The 17931-nt window shown below is 44.7% G+C and overlaps 1 protein-coding gene across 4 annotated transcripts in view; it reads left to right on the top strand.

The window, feature by feature from the left end:
• NHSL1 (NHS like 1) overlaps positions 1-14472 on the top strand; it is a 134317-nt gene extending 119845 nt beyond the window's left edge. For all 4 annotated transcript variants that reach the window (XM_038526146.1, XM_038526144.1, XM_038526145.1 and 1 more), the window contains 3 exons: positions 3761-7009; positions 7524-7656; positions 11707-14472. In XM_038526146.1, the coding sequence (XP_038382074.1) occupies positions 3761-7009; positions 7524-7656; positions 11707-12406 (4082 nt within the window). In that variant the 3' untranslated portion in view covers positions 12407-14472. The remainder of the gene's footprint in view (positions 1-3760; positions 7010-7523; positions 7657-11706) is intronic.
• The last annotated feature ends 3459 nt before the right edge of the window (positions 14473-17931 follow it).

The raw sequence follows: 17931 nt of genomic DNA, 5'->3' as shown, positions 1-17931 counted from the left end.
CAACTGCCCAAGTTGCTGGGGATTTGGATTTTTAAAAATCTAACCAGAGATTCTTCCAGAATTAGAGAGTTGTGATTGTGCTTAATTTAAATCTATACGACTTTTCACTTCAAAATCCATAAATAGGGGACTCTAGAGGTAAGCCACTTTAGAATACTTTGAAGTCAAGGTTTTCTATTTACCGTTTCAAGTATTTTATAGGTAATAATTTGTTGCCTTCCATTTAAATGAATCAGACAAAATTTATTTTTTTTTAAGATTTTGTTTATTTGTTTGTTTGTTTGTTTATTTATTCATGGGAGACAAAGAGACAGAGGCAGAGGGATCCCTGGGTGGCGCAGCGGTTTGGCGCCTGCCTTTGGCCCAGGGCGCGGTCCTGGATATCCGGGATCGAGTCCCACATCGGGCTCCCGGTGCAGGGAGTCTGCTTCTCCCTCTGCCTGTGTCTCTGCCTCTCTCTCTCTCTCACTGTGTGCCTATCATAAATAAATAAAAAAAGTTAAAAAAAAAAAAAAAGAGGCAGAGACAGAAGCAGAGGGGAAGCAGCCTCCTGGGGAGCCCAATGTGGGCCTTGGTCCCAGGACCCCAGGATCATGCCCTGAGCCAAAGGCAGACACTCAACTGCTGAGCCACCCAGCCATCCCAAATCAGACAGAATTTCTAATTTTTTCTTTACTCTTATTATCTTAAACATATATAGAAATGTATTTGAACAACCCATCACAAGTTTTCATCCTCTAGAATCAGATAGTATCATTTTGTTGTTATATAATTATATTTGGTTACTGAATAGTTCCTGGAACACTGTGCATTCCTCAAGCAAAAAAAGCTTTGTTTAAGGGAATCATCTTCTGAATAACTATTGATAGGTTGTACTAAGCATTAAGAACATAAGACCAGACATGACTTTTTAAAAATCACTGTGTTACACCTTAAATTAACTAAACTGTAGATCTCTATCATCTTTGATTACATATATTTTTTAATTGGAATCCCTTGTGGTATTGTGTAATAAGTAAAAAAAAGTATATAATTCTTTCTTTATATTATTTTGCAAAATCAGATAAATCCCATCAAGATTTTTTTTAAGATTTTATTTATTTATTCATGAGAGACACACAGAGAGAGAGAGAGACAGAGACACAGGCAGAGGGAGAAGCAGGCTCCATGCAGGGAGCCCGACGTGGGACTCGATCCCAGATCTCCAGGATCATGCCCTGGACTGAAGGCAGTGCCAAACCACTGAGCCACCAGGGCTGCCCCCATCAAGATTTTTAGCAACACTGTAGGTTGGCTCAGCAGTTGAGCGTCCGCCTCTAGCTCAAGACATGATCCCAGAGTCCTGGGATCGAGTCCCACATCGGGCTTCCTGCATGGAGCCTGCTTCTTCCTCTGCGTATATCTGTGTGTGTGTGTGTGTGTGTGTGTGTGTGTGTGTGTGTGTGTGTGTCTCATGAATAAATAAATAAATCTTTAAAAAAAAAGATTTTTAGCAACACCTAAGAGGTCTATATTTGTTCGCAGATCTCTTTTTATAGTCTGTTTCTGTTACTTAATTCTAGTCAAGATAGTATTCATCTGTGTCCTATAATATGTGACACTTTTTGTACTATGAAAATATTAGGGACACCTGGATGGCTCAGTTGGTTAAGCATCTGCCCTTAGCTCAGGTCATGATCCCAGAGTCCCAGGATCGAGCCTGGAGTAGGGCTCCCCAAGCAGGGAGTCTGCGTCTCCCTGCTTCTCCCTCTGTCTCTCTTCCACCTCGTGCCGCTCCCCCACCGTCTCTCATTCTCTCTCAAATCAATAAATAAAATCTTAAGAAAAGAAAAATATTAGAGGATCTATTTTTGAAATAGAACTTCAGTGGTCCCTATGATGGTTGATAATGTGAGTTGCATTTCACATGTATTTTTAAGGGTCTTTAGAAAAACATGATTTTAATAAGAAAGTTGTATTGGGCTATAAATGGTGAAGAAATGGCTATATTTCCATTTTGAGAATTCTAGGATGGTTTCACATTCAAAATTGTTACCTAAAAGAATCAATACATCTTTTATGGTAGTTAAAAATCTACCACTGATCTCATGCAAAAGTTGCATGAGATGTTATGCAGTTTTGAAAGAAAAAGCTATTAAAATCCATTGTTGAGTGGAATTAGGTATCTTGAATATTTGGAGCCAAACTGGTGCAAACTGATACAGCCATACAAGCCAATTTCCCTCCTAAAATACCAAGTGGCAAAAACTTCATCTTTTGTTTTCTTTCCTCAAAGTGGATTTTTCTCCTGCTCCTGCCTATTGGCCACTTCCTCTCTTCCTGAAGGGAAAACCTTGTGATGTGTGTGTGTGTGTGTATGTGTGTGTATCTGTGTGTGTGTGTGTGTGTGTGTCTTCAGTGAGTGTGCCTGGCAGAGGGTAGAGGAAGGAAAGAGATCCTCTTTGCTAAAAATACAAGTATAAAAATATTCTCCATCATCGAAAATGAAGGAATGGGCTTTACACTTTATTCTCGTAGGATGACATCTCCTTTGTGGTTCATACAAGACCATCACTGCTGTATTTGCAATATCCTTTGCTATTCAGATGAACGAAAGGCTTTATATCCAGTCAGGGACACGAGGTTAATTGATGTGGGGTAGGGAGGGAGTTCTCAGGAATCCCATCACCACCAGTGTGCTTGCCCAGGTGAACATTGATGCCGGCAGGCACTCAGCTTGCATTGCTCACCAAAGTGCATGCTTGAGATTTTTTTTTTTTTAAGTTTATGAGACAACATAGAGAAAAACTGGTTTTGCTGTTGTTTTTCAAAATTTAGTGTGTTTATGCATTAGTTATGTTTATGCATGAATTGATTTTTTTTCTCTCTCTGTACACTTTCATAAAGTTGTTGGTTTCATGATTTTTTCTTCTTTTTGAGATTCTGTTCCTTTCTAGATAGCTTGAAATCTAACTGCTATCTACACTTAAGGTTTTTTTTTCTCATTTTCCTCTCCATTTGGCCCTTTTTATGCTTTTTCTCTTCTTTCTTTAAACATACCTATTCTCAGTTTGGTTGTAAGCTCCAAGAAATGAATAACTCTAATTTGAGGAAATGCTCACTGGATCGGTTCCTGCTGCTTTTTCCCCACTAGAACACAACAGATTGTTCTTGGATCTTGAATGTCACTGACAGATGACAATGGTTTGAGATGGATAATGAAATGTTTGAAACACAGATGGGCCTGTAAATCATTTTTTTCTTACGATTTCCTTCTGACATGAAACAAATTAATGCACTTAACACTGTTTTATACCAATATCCCTTGTAAATGGTATCTCTGTAGCCCTACTGTTGAGCCCTACTTTGGGAAAGACAGTCTCAGCTTGACAGATGCTCTGGTAGTCACCAGGTGGGTGACAGGCCATCTTGAAATCTTTACCAAAAGGAGATTATTTGAAAAGAAAATCTTCCACAGAGCACTCAGCCTTGATCTCAAAGAGAGTAACTGAGAATTCCATATGTAGCACTTCATCTATGGGAGGATTTGAAGTACAAATCAGTAGAAGGACATGAAATTCATAATAAGGGTTTTTACCTTAGGAGCTATCGGTATGACTATTTAAACTCTCACCCAGATACCTATAGGAGAAAAGAAACTAGATCAAATAGAAAAAAATATATATATTTTTTAAGTACAGCAGAATTAGAAGGGGGTGAGGGTACAGGTGATGAACTAAGATATTTTGAGATAACAAATCTCTTTCTGCTTTATCTCCAGCATCAGTCACTGGCCAAGATGATGGTGGTGGTCACTCGTTGTACACCCCAGACCACTGCTCCACACTGGGAAGGCTTGATAGCTATTGCTCTGCTGGGCAGCGCTCAGAAACCAGGGACTCCAGCTGTCAGACTGAGGAAGTGAAAGTTGTACCCCCTTCAATGAGAAGAATCAGGGCACAGAAGGGGCAAGGCATTGCTGCCCAGATGAGCCACTTCTCAGGCTCCTCCGGGAACATGTCTGTGTTGAGTGATTCTGCAGGTATTGTGTTCCCTTCTCGCCTCAACAATGATGCTGGCTTCCACAGTCTCCCACGTTCTGGAGCGAGGGTGAGTGTTCAGTCCCTCGAGTCACGATTGGGTGCCCTGAGCCCTGCAGAAGACCTGGATGGCACTTATCCCTACCAGAGTGGTCACCCACAAGTAGATGAAAATTCAGGACATTTGGGAGGTGCCTCAAGGACTGGAATGCTTTTGAGACCCAAGTCCCAGGAGCTGAGGCATTTTGAGAATGTGATCAGCCCAGCGTGTGTGGTCTCTCCTCATGCCACTTACTCCACCAGCATCATCCCAAATGCCACACTCTCTTCCTCTTCAGAGATTATTATTATTCACACTGCTCAGAGTTCAGGACAGCTGGACAGTAAAATCACCAGCTCCTCTTCATACTCAAAGACAAAATCTAGAGACCACCTCCTCTCCAGGCATACTAGTAAAGATGATCATCAGTCTCCCAGTGGCAACTGGACAGAGGGTCACCCCAGCATTCTTTCACAGGCCTTAGATCCCCACACCTCCAGTGCAACCATGCTATTGTCCCTCTGTGATTCAGTGGTTTCTCTAAATACTTCAGCAAATCGGGAGAATGGGTCCCAAGACATGAGCTATAACTGTAAAAACAACCTGAGTTCTCCGGCCCACGCCCAGGATGTGGATGGCAAGAGTGAGTCCAGTTATTCAGGAGGCACGGGGCCCAGCAGCTCGGAGCCCTGGGAATATAGTGCCCCCGGTAACGGGCAAGCATGCCCACTGAAGGCTCATTTGACAACGCCTGGTTACTCCACTCCCGGAAGTAATGTGAGCAGCTGCAGCTTGGACCAAACATCCACCAAAGATGATGCCAGATCCCTGTATTCAGAGGAGCATGATGGCTACTACACATCTGTGCACCCCGATCCGGGACAGGGATCTGGAAACCAGTACAATAGTGATGGCTTTGGGAACCCCAGGCACAGTGTGGTCAATGTTTTTGATGGAAGAGCTCAGAAAAACCAAGGGGACCGGTCACATTACCATGACAAGTCCCTTTCTCGAAACATCTCTTTGAAGAAAGCGAAGAAGCCTCCTCTGCCACCCTCTCGGACTGACTCCCTGCGCAGGATTCCCAAGAAGGGTGTCCAGTCCAATGGGCAGGCGCTGAACGAGAGCCTGATCGCCTCGCTGCAGCACTCGCTGCAGCTGAACCTCCCGGGCAAGGGCAGCAGCTCGCCCTCCCAGAGCCCCTGCAGCGACTTTGAAGAGCCCTGGCTGCCTCGCTCCCGCAGCCAGAGCACGGTGAGTGCGGGCAGCAGCATGACCTCGGCCACCACCCCCAACGTCTACTCCCTGTGCGGGGCCACGCCGTCGCAGAGTGACACGAGCAGCGTCAAGTCTGAGTACACAGACCCTTGGGGTTACTACATTGACTACACAGGCATGCAGGAAGACCCCGGGCCCCCTGGCGGGGGCTGCTCAGCCAGCAGTGGGGCGCCAGCTGGAAATGGGCCAGTCCACCACGTCCAGGAGGGATCCAGGACCCAAGTGCCTGGTGGCTCAGTCAAACCAAAGATCACGTCGCCAGAGAAGTCCCACAGAGTCACTTCTCCATCCAGTGGGTATTCCAGCCAGTCGAATACACCCACAGCACTCACCCCTGTGCCTGTGTTTTTAAAATCAGTGTCACCAGCAAATGGGAAGGGGAAGACCAAGCCCAAGGTGCCAGAAAGGAAGTCCTCTCTGATATGTTCAGTATCCATCTCCTCATCGTCCACGTCTCTGTCTTCCAATACTTCCACGGAAGGAAGCGGGACAATGAAGAAGCTGGACTCGGTGCTGGCCTCCCCCACTGCGGGTGCTTCTCTCCTTTCTCTCCCCTCACCGTGTCCTGCTGACAAGTCTCCTTTGCTTCCTCCTCCCCCACCTTTAGTAGATTCCCCTGACGGCTCTCTGCCTCAGTCTCCCCTCTTCCCCCCTCCACCACCGGAAGTTCTCACTCCCTTCTCTGCCCCTGCCAGCGGGTGCCTCCCTCCTTCCCCCAGGGCACTCAGCCCCCTTACTCTGGGTGCATCTGCTTCCCTGCCACTGCCCCCCGCTGCCCTGCTCTCCTCAGCTCCCCCGCCTGCCCCACCCCTGGACCCTACATTGATGAAAGATGCCAGGCCTTCTTTCAAAAAACCTGGCCAGCCCGAGTGCTCCCGGGAGGGCTTCCGGCAGCCTTGTAACAAGGAGGAAGGCGGTAGGCCCCCCATGCCCCTGATAACCACTGAAACGTTGCAGATGGTACAGTTGAGGCCCGTGAAAAAGAACTCAGGAACCGAGCAAGCACTGTTATATGAACAAGTATCTCAGGAAAAACTAACTCCGGTCGTTCCCCAGTATCATTTAAAGCCATCTGCTTTCTTGAAATCCCGAAATAGCATAAATGAAATGGAGAGTGAAAGCCAGCCTGCCTCTGTGACAAGCTCGCCGCCGCCTCCTGCCAAGAGCTCGAGTCAGGGTCACCGGGACGGTGCAGCCGAGCATGGTCCCCCGAGCCGCAGCCCGGGCGGTGCCAGGGAGGCAGAGGCTGGGCCCGGCGCCCGGCCCGCCCCGCTCCAGGAGCCCCCCGGCCCTTCACCCAGCAGGAAGCCACCCCCCATTTCCAAGAAGCCCAAACTGTTTCTCGTGGTGCCACCTCCGCAGAGAGATCTCACAGCGGAGCCCGCGGAGCCCGCGAGCGGAGCATCACCCGGCCCCAGGCGGGGCGAGGCAGCCGAGAGTGGTAGAGCCAGCGCTGGTCCTGATGAGCCGGGCTCTGGCAGCGCCGTGCTCGGGGGAGGAGCCGCAGGAGCCGCAGGATCCGCGGCCCCGGCCCCGGGTGGAGTGAAAGCCGACGTCCCCATGGTGCAGCCCGACGTGCAGCCAGCCCCCAAGCAGGAGGAGCCAGGTGCCGGGACCAGTGCCGACGGCGCAGGCGACGTGGAGAGCCGCCTGCCTCTCCAGGACGGACGGCGTGAGTATGCCTTTCTCTCTCGGTCCCCTGGACCGTACAGCAGAGGCAGAAGATGGGGCTGGTGCCTGTTCCCGGGAAAGCCGGCAGCATGTGGGCTGCTGCCCTGCTGCTTCACACTTGGGGTACCAACTTGGCATTTTATGAAATTAAAAAAAAACAAAAACAAAAACCTAGATCTAGGGATCTTGCTTACTGAATGTCAGAAAATAGAGGGGTAGGGTGGTCTGCGGCAGACGGGGTATTAAATAGCAGTGAGTAACCTCCCTTCTGGAGAGCTACAGAGAAATGTTCCAACAAAATTTAAGAGAGACTCAGTAGGAGTTCTAGACTTCAACAGAAAAGAAGGAGCTTTGGCTATCGTTATCAAAATAAAAAGTTCAAACTACGGACCCGACTGCCTGTCCTGTGGTTCTTACATTATCAGGAACGGCAGGGACAGCATTTTGGGAAGCCTGGCTGAAGACAAATTCAAGTCACTAGTGCGTCCTGTGTTTGTCTGCTTGCTTCCCTCTAGCTGGGCTGCCAGAGCCTGACGCAGCCGGCTCTTCCTCGGAGGCCTGTGACTTCCCCAGGGAAGAAGGGAGTGATGAGGTGATGACCCCCAGTAGACCCCGGACCACAGAAGACCTTTTTGCAGCTATTCACAGGTACCCCAAACCCCTTCTCCTTAATTTTGATCATCTTTACGAGTCTGCCTTTCTAAATGCTTTCTCAATTTGCCCTCCTTGGATTTTTTTCTGTCACCCATTAACTCAATTATTTATTTTTTGAGTGTGTTTCTATATTTTTATTTCCTCTGATTCCCTGTTTCTGGTTTACTTTGTCCCACTGATTTTTATGGTGATGTTGGGGGGAGGGGGGACGGAGACTCGATGCGGCGCCTTCTGCTCAGCGCTGCACTTGCTGGCAAGAAATGCAACGTGTCAGTCATATGACAGAGTATTTACAAGAACTGGATTAGAGCAACCGATGATCCAGGCCAGGATGAGCAACACTGTGTTTTGTGGACGTAAGATGCGCAGACAAGCTCTTGGGGACCTCTTTACCTCAGGGCGTTTTTATTATTATTATTAATATATTTTTAAAATATCAGGATATATCAGGATTTTTCTAATGCAGTTTTCTCTGGCTACTTAAAGTGTTTCAATACAAGAGTACAATCTTTTCAAAGCAGGAGTGGAAGGAATGAAATTTGTTTTTGAGTAGTCTAGACCATTAGTGCCATCTACTGGCATCAGAAATTGTTGGGTTTTAAAAAAAAATGTAGGATAAATTTTTCAAAATAACTGCCTGAACATTTTTTACCTGTGGTTACCTCAGACAGTGAATATGATTTAGCGTGAAAACTATATATATTGCCTTCTTTCTGGTTGTAAACAGCTGTGTAGTCATAACAGTGTCATTGTAAGAATAGATGAGATTGTATATGTACAAGGACTTTCAACCACAATGCTACTATATAAACCCTATGCTTCCTTCTCGACTTCTTTACCACAGTATTTTTAGATAATTCTTATGAATGTCCTTATGTTGCCAACACCTTCTACTACGCTGACTCGCGATCCCTTTTTTCCTTCCTGAAACAAAGAACTCTGTAAAATCATTTGATTATCTGTGTAATAACCTTGTGTCAGGACTCTTTTCCCAATTCTTGGAATCTAACTGAAAAGACGGTAGCGTGAGATGAAAAGCATAGGGCTGTCCTGATTTGAAATCTCCCATGGAGCATATAAATATCTAACGTGGGGTTGGGGAATGGAGGGAGGAACCAAGATGGGGAATTAGGTGTTTGTCAAGAATTTTGTTCTTCACCTCTTGGCTCTAATATTGGTATAATATCCTAAAAGACCCTAAAGATTGCCTCTTGAACATTGACTGGTTGGTTTCTTTGATTTTATTAGAAATAAGAAGGCGGCTGCTTATGAAATTATTTCTCAAAAGAGTAAAAGGAAAAATGCTACATCCTTTGAAACCAACTTTAGTGGCATTTCTAGAAGTTTACACAGATGTTTCTAACTCTAACCATGCTAGACACATAATAAGCACTCAATAAATAGTTTTCAGAATTAAATGAAACCAATTGGAATTCAACTATTAGGAAATTCTTCCAAGACGTCACGTTTTTCATTTAGTTTGGAACACACTGGATTGTTAAACAAGTAGGCATATTTATAGTAGCAGTCCAGAGAGAAGATGCATTGCTAGTTGCTCTGTGTACTAAATACTTGGTCTCAGTGAGGAGCCCAGTTGTCATGGGGCCAAGTTACTAAGTGCTTTTCCGAAAAATATGCCCTATTTTACTTTGGCAACCTTCTTAAGGCACTGAAAAATCTGTGGTTCCTCCTACTAGTGAATTTTATCTACTGCAGATGTGGAAATCAGCCAGTCTATATTATTATTATTATTATTATTATTATTATTATTATTACTACTACTACTACTACTACTACTACTACTACTATATTCTGTGTACACATGATAGAAATAAAGGCCAAGTAGGGTGTGGATTGCAAAGAGAGTAAGGACACCTGCTAATTTTGTTTTAGCATCGATAATGTATTAGCAGACATAACAAAATCCATCTGAAGGCTGTGATTTTTAGGGCTTTATTTTATTTTATTTTATTCTCCGGCAGCTAAGCTAATAATTTAAAAGAAAGAGTATCTAAACTGAACCACAGCCTTCAAATTTTATGATGCAAATTAATTCACTTCAGATTTAAAGCCAGATGGAAAATGTAGAACACCAGTTGAGGTGTGAAATTTTTATATTTATTGAAGTAATTAGTTTTCAAGCTAGTGTTAACTGTTTGAGCACTTTTTATAGCCATTTTCTTTAGAAATACACACACAGAGTATATCTGTGTGTATATACACATATATACATACGTATATGCAGAGAATTCATAATGTTTACATTTAATTCTCATTTTGGGGGGCAGTTGCTCTTGAGAAACAACAAAACTTATAAATTCCCATCTCCTCTCTTAATTCGAAATCCACAGTTAAAGGCTGTCTCAGCGCACCCTCACCTTTCAAAAACCAAACAAAAAATTAGGCACCAGAGCAGGGCAGCCATCAGGGGCCCTTCCCCACACCCCACCCCTCCCCCGTGCCTTGCTGTGCAGGCCAGGTCAAAATAGCACTGAAGCCCGGAAGGAAGAATTATATTTCCCTAAATGACACTCAAAGTTTTATTAAGCACATCCTCCATGCCTGACACATTATGGCTGTTATTTGCATTCATCTTTATTGATAAACTATGAGCTCTCTACTGTTATTTCCCTTTCCAGCTAGGAAATTGGATCAGAAACTTTAACTTGCCCAAGGTCACAGAGCAAGGAAGCTTAGTGTGGAATTTAACCCAGGTCTGTGTACAGAGGTGGTTTATCTCATTGAATCCTCACAAACCTGTGAGGTTAATATTCTCACCCCTATTTTGCAAGTGTGAAAGCTATGTTGCAGTATAGATGAGTAGCTTGCCCAGGGTTACACAGCTAGAAGTTGGTAATGCTCAAATTCAGTTCTTTATCTGTATATACAATAGCATCCTCTTTACCCTTCCCTACTGCATATTTAGAATTTTATAGCAAACAAAGAGATATACCCATGTCTTTATTTTATTAAATGTACCAAGTTTCCTTAGAGCACCTGCACTCAGCAGAGAGATTCCATGCAGATTGAGTTGTTATCATGAAGAGACCAGCAAGGGGCCCCGTGGCTCATCTGCTTTATTACCTCTGAGCCATTCTCAGTACAAAACACATGGAACAGAATGAGGACAAGAAACACATTCAGAAAACATTTTACTTTCCTTAAAGGCCCCTCCTCTTTCACAGTCCACCCACATTCCTCAGAATCTCTTGATCAATTGAAGGTTTTCTGAAGTCCAGCAACTGCATGTGGTATGGAAGGTTCACTCTTGTTTTCTGGAAAACTGGATTTGGAGGAGTTGACATAAGATCCCGTAAGCGCCAAGGAAGACTGGTTTTATGTCAAACTCTAGAATGACTAAGAATGCAGGGTTGTAGAGTCCTTCTAGAACCTGAGGTGGGAGCCTGCCTCAGGATAGTGGATATTCTGGGGGCTGGCTTATCTATTAGCCGTGTTCAAGGGCTAGAACCAAGCAAGAGAAGAAAGAATAGCAGAAAGGCTGGCCAGCACAGGCAAATGATCTCAGGATCAGTCCAGTATAGGAGAGTTAGATACAATATGGCAATTATGACAAACTTTTGAAGTGATCCTCACCAAAATAAATTAATGTGATGTCTGAGATTTGTTTCAAAATAATCCAGTGAGAGTGAATAGAAGAAAGATGGCTGTTGGTTAATAATTCCTGTAGCTGGGTCAGAGGCTCACACGATAATACAATGAATTATTAAAGTAATTCTCTTTTTTTAAAAAAAGATTTTATTTATTAGAGAGAGAGAGGGAATGCACACACACACACACACACACACACACACACACACGCACAAGCTGGGGTGGGGGGAGAGGCAGAAGCAAACTCCCCACTGAGCAGGGAGCTTGATGACACGGAGCTCATTCCCTGGGATCATGACCTGAGCCACCCAGGTGCCCCTAAAGTAACTCTTAATAAATGGTGACCTGAGAACGCAGCAAAAAGCAGCGTGGTGGTGCCTGACATGCTGCAGCCCACTGGGAATTAACCGTTATCTTAATGTTATTGCCTCTCAGATCCAAGAGGAAAGTCCTGGGCCGGAAGGATTCAGATGACGATCACTCCCGAAATCATTCTCCCTCCCCTCCGGTGACGCCCACCGGTGCGGCCCCCAGCCTGGCTTCCCCCAAGCAAGTGGGGTCAATTCAGAGAAGTGTCCGGAAGAGCAGCACCAGCAGTGACAACTTCAAAGCTCTGCTGCTAAAAAAGGGGAGCCGCTCGGACACCAGCGCCCGCATGTCTGCAGCTGAGATGCTAAAGAACACAGACCCTAGATTCCAGAGGTCAAGGTCAGAGCCTTCGCCAGATACTCCCGAGAGCCCGTCAAGCTGCTCCCCCAGCAAGAACAGAAGGGCCCAGGAGGAGTGGGCCAAGAACGAAGGCCTGATGCCTCGGAGTCTGTCCTTCTCTGGCCCCCGGTACGGGCGCAGTCGAACTCCACCTTCTGCAGCCAGCAGCAGGTACAGCATGCGGAACCGAATCCAGAGCAGTCCCATGACTGTCATCTCAGAAGGCGAAGGGGAGGCCATGGAGCCTGTAGATAGCCGGGCTCACGGGGCCCTGGGCACCGCCAGGGGGTGTTCCATGAATGGACTAGGTGGGGAGCCCACCACCCCCCTGCAGGCACAGGGTCCTGGCCCTGCTGATGGGATAGTCAGCGCAGAGGGCACACATGGAACAGAACAACGTGGAGGTCCTCAGAGGGAAGAGAGCTAGGGCCAAGCGTGTGACTCCCAGGTTACATGAGGGAGGCACACACAACATCGCTCTAAGAAAAGCCTGACAGGTACCCTTGCCCCTGGATCCCACTCAGCATCTGTGCTGTGGGCCCAGGCACCGCCAGCCCTGCAGCGGAAGGGGAGCATCATTTAGGACCCACCTGGCACCTGTGGCTTAAAAGCAAGTAGAAGCTTAACTTCTGAAAGTGCTTCCTGGGGAAGATTTTTTGTTTTCCTCCCCCCCACCGCCCCCTTAAATGCTGGGTGTGTGTGTGTGTGTGTGTGTGCATTTTGAACACTTTTTATGTTTAAAAAAATACACACACATACAAACAGCATGTACAGAAATAGGAGAAGGAAACACAGTTAAGCTGGGTAGAGTAATGGAGTCTTATGGACTAGGTGGTAATTGCTTTAAAAGTGTTACAGTTTTGGAAATTAGTTCCCAAAGGGAGAGCAAGAACCATCTCTTCTAAGAAAGAGGTGGTGGATTTGCTGGTGTTGCTGCAGAGGACACGTAGGTGTGGGCACCAGTGTGCTTTCCAGCTGAGCCAAGTTGTGATTAACCCAAAATGATGGGAAAGGGCTAAATGACTAATTGGTTCAGGTACTTTTTTCTGGGGAAAAAAGGCTTTGTTTCTTTTTTGTGAAAATGACAAACGTGGAAGTGGCAACGCCGTAACTCGGAGCCTGCTGCTATGCAGCCACAGGCACACAACTTTTAGCTTGACTTTTAGCCACGTGGGTAATTTTTTAAATGAATTTCCTCCTTGAGTAGCAGCTAAAGCCTTTAAGAATAGCAACAATGGGGTGCACATACCGAGAGGGTAGGAGAGGACGAGGAGCACATAATAAAATACACTGCTGGAAGCTGTTTCCTGCTTATTCAATAAAATTTATTCTTCAGAATTAAATTTGAAAAGTTGCACTACAGAACTGTGGGTGGAGATTTTCCTTTTACGACTGTTTTTACCAGAGTTTAAACTTCCATTTGACAATTTCTTATCACTTGAAATGTCAACATTTGCTAACTTTTGGATATCCTTTTGGTTACACCAAAGAAAAAGGTATGGCTATTTTTCCTTGAACTGCCTACAGTATCATGTCCTCATTTAGAAAGGTTTATCAGAATCTATTATATATTATCTTACTTGGAAGAAAATACTGAATAGCTCTTGTTAGTCAAATAACACTAATACAAATTGGCAGGGCTTGGCTATTAGCCCTGGGAAATGAGTTTTTAGATTAAAAAGATTTTTTGCATTAATTGGTTTGTGAGTTTTTATATTTTTTATAAGGAATTGAGTTGGCTAATTACCTTCTAATCTTCTCCAGTTAGAATTTTAATACTTTTAGGCTTGGGAGAAAAGTGTGTAAAGTATTTATTTTTTATGTCCTATTCTTGTGACCTCTTCCCCCCACTCCCCTCGACTGCCGTGTACTTAGGCTCCTGTTAAATTTGTTGGTTAAATAAAGTAAGTCTTGTCCTCTTCATTAGAAGGACCTGAGAGGATAATACTGAGATTCTTGGCCTACGTACAATGCAGCTGCCAATGGTCATCTTTTTTTGGTATAAAAATATCATCTAAAAGTTGCACTGCACAGTCCAAATTATCAAAAAGTTTATTATACATTACAATTTTAGATGCCCATTTTAGACATGTCTTTGAGACAAAAACAAACTTAAAGAATTAAGGCTTCTTCCGTTCTCTGAAGAAAACAAAACATTTATTTTCACACAACCAGAAATGAAGATCTGATATTTGGCCAAAGGCTAAAGGACTTTTTACCATTCGGAGCAATTATCCAGCACATTGGGCACAAGGATCTTTTCTTCTAAATTTTAGGAAAGTGGTGTTGGCTTTTGAATATGAAATCTCATAGCTCCCTAAACAAGATTAGAATGTACGTGAATATCAGAAAACTTTAACTTAATATATACATCATTTATGTTGAAGGTAAACAACATCAAAATTAATTATAAAGCTATTAAAATCCCCATTTTTAAAGAAAAAAAATATTAGGTTTTAAAATTTGCTTTGAATAAAACAATTGTAAAGTAAACATTTGAACCTTATTTCTTTTTGTTTCTACACGCATTTTTTAATAATAAGGTAGATCTCCTTTCAGAGAACTGCTGAGTGCTTTGCTGGGTACAAACAGAACAGCAGTGAAGACCAGAAGGTGCCTGTGGGATGTGGGGACCCAACAGACAGGAGACAGAACATCACAGACACGGTGGCTGGTGCCATCTAAAAGGACATATGGAAGAACAGCTCTGGACAGTGTCCTAAGGACTTTTGAATAAAATCTGAATAAAGTATTGACGTATAGTTCAGGTGATGCGGCACATGGAGAGATGTGAGAACTTTTCACAGGCATGCACCAAGTATAGGGAAACAAGAATCTTAAAAAATGTGGATGAGAGGTTCAAATCTAATGAAAAAGACACACAAACCACGAACTATCCTATAAAACATCAGAATAGATGAAAGAGTACTTGGGCTCCTTAGCAAACCCTGTTGGGACTCGACTATGTGTTCTCTCCTTTACCATTGGAACACCTGACATTGATTCAAGCTGGCAGTGCACCCATCCAAAACTATACCTCACAGTTTCCCCCGTAGTAAGAGGGCACAGTTTTGGCCAATGAGACATGAGCAGTAGTGTGGAAATCTCCAGGAAGATTGCTGAGATAGGAGCCAGCCCCAACCCTCATGGCTTCCTTTCTCCCATTTCTCCCTGAATGGGAGGCTGGAAGAGGAGCAGTATTCCTCCAACCTTTCAGCACCAATAGATTGAAAGCCACATGTTGTGGAAGATAGAGGAGAAAGGAGCCTGGTCCTTTGATTACCTCTAGAGCCACTGCACCAGCCTTGGGCTGTCTACCTCCAGGCGCACTGAGTAAGTCATTTTTCACTCACTTGCAGTTGAGGGATAAGATTCTCAGAGTAAGGTATCCTTGCTTTTAAGATTAAAAAAAAAAAAAAAAATCATCTCTACACCCAATGTGGGGTTTGAACTCAGAACCTTGAGATCAAAAGTCACATGCTCTACTGAGTGAGACATCCAGGTGCCCTGGGTGTGATTGCTTTTGAGTAGGTAGATGAGGGAGGGATTGATGGTGAACCTGAACTATGTCTTTAAGGATAAGGAGGGTTTCACCAAGCAGGACACTCCAAATGGAGGGGATAGCATGAGCAAAGACACAGAGCCCAAGTGTTTAGAGGAAGCCATGTAGTTAAAGTGTCTCTAGAAAAACGTAGGAAAACACGAGACTGGAAAGGTGGTCTCCGGCAAGAATGTAGAGGGCCTGGTATGCCCTCTCAAGGAATTTGGGTTTTGTTCTGTAGTATTGGGAAACAATGAAGGCTTTATAAGAAGGAGAATGATAAGACATGGCTTGGTTCTTAGCCTTCTAAAGCTACACTCTTCCTTATTGACTTTATCTAATCCCAGAGCATTAAAAATAAATATATACACTGGTAACTCCTAAACACCTGTCCTTATTTCCTCTGTGAGCTCCAGAGTAGTATACCTGCTGCCTACTCAAAATCTGCAGTAAAGGTGTTTTAAACTTAATATCTCCAAAGCATACTTCTACCCTCTCCCCCAACACACACACACACTTATCTTATCAATTAACAGCATTACACAATGGCTCAGGTCCACATCTAGGCTCCTTCTTATGGCCTCCTTTTCACCCACATGTAAACCCTACTCGAGTCCTGTCAGCGAGACTGCCAAAATTTGTTTCACGAATCCAGTCACTTCTCACTGGTTTCACTGGACCTCTCAGGTATAAGCTGTTGTCTCCTACCCAGACTATTGCAAAAGTTTCCCAATGGGTCTTGTCTTTACTATGCCTCTTCAATTACTCTTAATTCACCATACAAAGGAAGCTCTTAGGAGCAATTTGTAGCACTCCACTGCTTGAAACCCTTCAAAGACTATAACAATCAGAATAGGATTCTAACTCCTTGCCGTGGCTTGCAAGTCCTTTAGGTTCTGTCCCTATTCCCCTCTCCTGAAGGGTCTGGCCTCATTTTCCTTTCTGTCCCTTAGCAGAAGCCACTTCCCAACTTGGAGCCTTTATTTTAACTACTGATAAGAAGAGTTCCTATATTTCTGTGTTGGCTTATGTTCCTCGGGAAGTAGGCCCCAAGACCATTAAGAATGCCAAGAGTTTTACTGGACTGAAACACCTTTAAGAGGAAAAGGAAGAAGGATGATGGGGCTGGGAGAGCTATCAGATTGCAGTACTGACTTTACACATCTGCCTAATGTACAGGAACTCTGGGGAGAGGTCATTCCCTAGAGGGTCCTGGGTTGGACAAAAACAGCTATGTCCTTTACCACTGCCTTGCTTGGTCTTCAGTAAGAGTCCACTCTGAGAAAAGCGTGCCTTCAATTTCCACTGCTTCATGACACGACCGGCCACCAACCCTTTCTGATTTGGGAATAGTATGCCCTCAGCTTAAAAGCTGAGGTGACCCCTGATGAAGCCAACAATTAGAGGCTGTCAGCAAACCATACCATCTGCAGCTGGATGGCAAGTCTTGAAAGGAGATCTAAGTGGCACATCTCCAAGCCTGTCACAGTCCTTGACACCTGTAGATCCTCTTGCCCCCACAAACATGGAGAGCCACTCCTCCAGAACTCTAATGGACTTCTCTTCCTGAGAATAAAAATGTTTTGAAGGATCTGGATGGGACCAACTATAGCCCTTTCTGTCATTGGTCTGGGGCCACATTGGATACTCATCATCCTCTCTTCTACTCCGTGTCCTTTACCTTCAACTGCCACCTCTCCTCATCTCCCTGGCTTTCCTAATTGGTATGAACCAAGCTATCATTCCCAAGGGTTCTGAGATCCTAAGAATTAAACCATTTTGGGACCAGGGTTGCTACACTTGTCCATTCACAGTTCCAACTGGGCAAGGAGCCCAAGGGGTACTCCAAGTGGGTGCCCTGAGTTCCATCATATCATAGCAGGCTTACCTCCTCTGGCACTCCAGGGTTAGTTAGCCCTGACAAGGTGGTGACTCTTCTTGCTTGCTGGACCCTGGACACAAGGAGCCCAAAGTTCCCAGGTGACAGCAATAGGTTGAAGTTCAAGGGGCCTTTGCTCATTGCAGGGGAAGGGTGTACACCTTTGAGAACCATGACTTCTGGCTCTGCAGAGCCTAGAGGTGTAGGGTAGGAAGTCTTATGTCCCTTGGTGGTTCACTGGGAGGGATAGTAAGTATAGTCATTCTTGCTTCTACCCTTTGTTTCCCAGAGCCATGCATCCTTCTGTTGTGGACACAGCACTATGGAGGATCTGATTTAGTATGTGAGTAGGGTCTTGCCTCCAACCAGACCAGCAGCTTCTAAGTGGTGCCATATGTGAGAGGACCAGTGGATCCCATGGCCATAGGTAACTCTTCCTGATTGGGTGTTATGATGTGTAGATCACAAATCCATGCCAGTGGATCAGAGGTTTTGTAAGTCTCTAGATTAGGTTGCTATTGAGGCCCTATAA

This window comes from Canis lupus, chromosome 1, assembly GCF_011100685.1.
Source record: "Canis lupus familiaris isolate Mischka breed German Shepherd chromosome 1, alternate assembly UU_Cfam_GSD_1.0, whole genome shotgun sequence".
Classification (NCBI taxonomy): domain Eukaryota; kingdom Metazoa; phylum Chordata; class Mammalia; order Carnivora; family Canidae; genus Canis; species Canis lupus.
The sequence above is the reverse complement of the archived record's forward strand: the minus strand, read 5'-3'. Positions and strand labels throughout refer to the sequence as shown.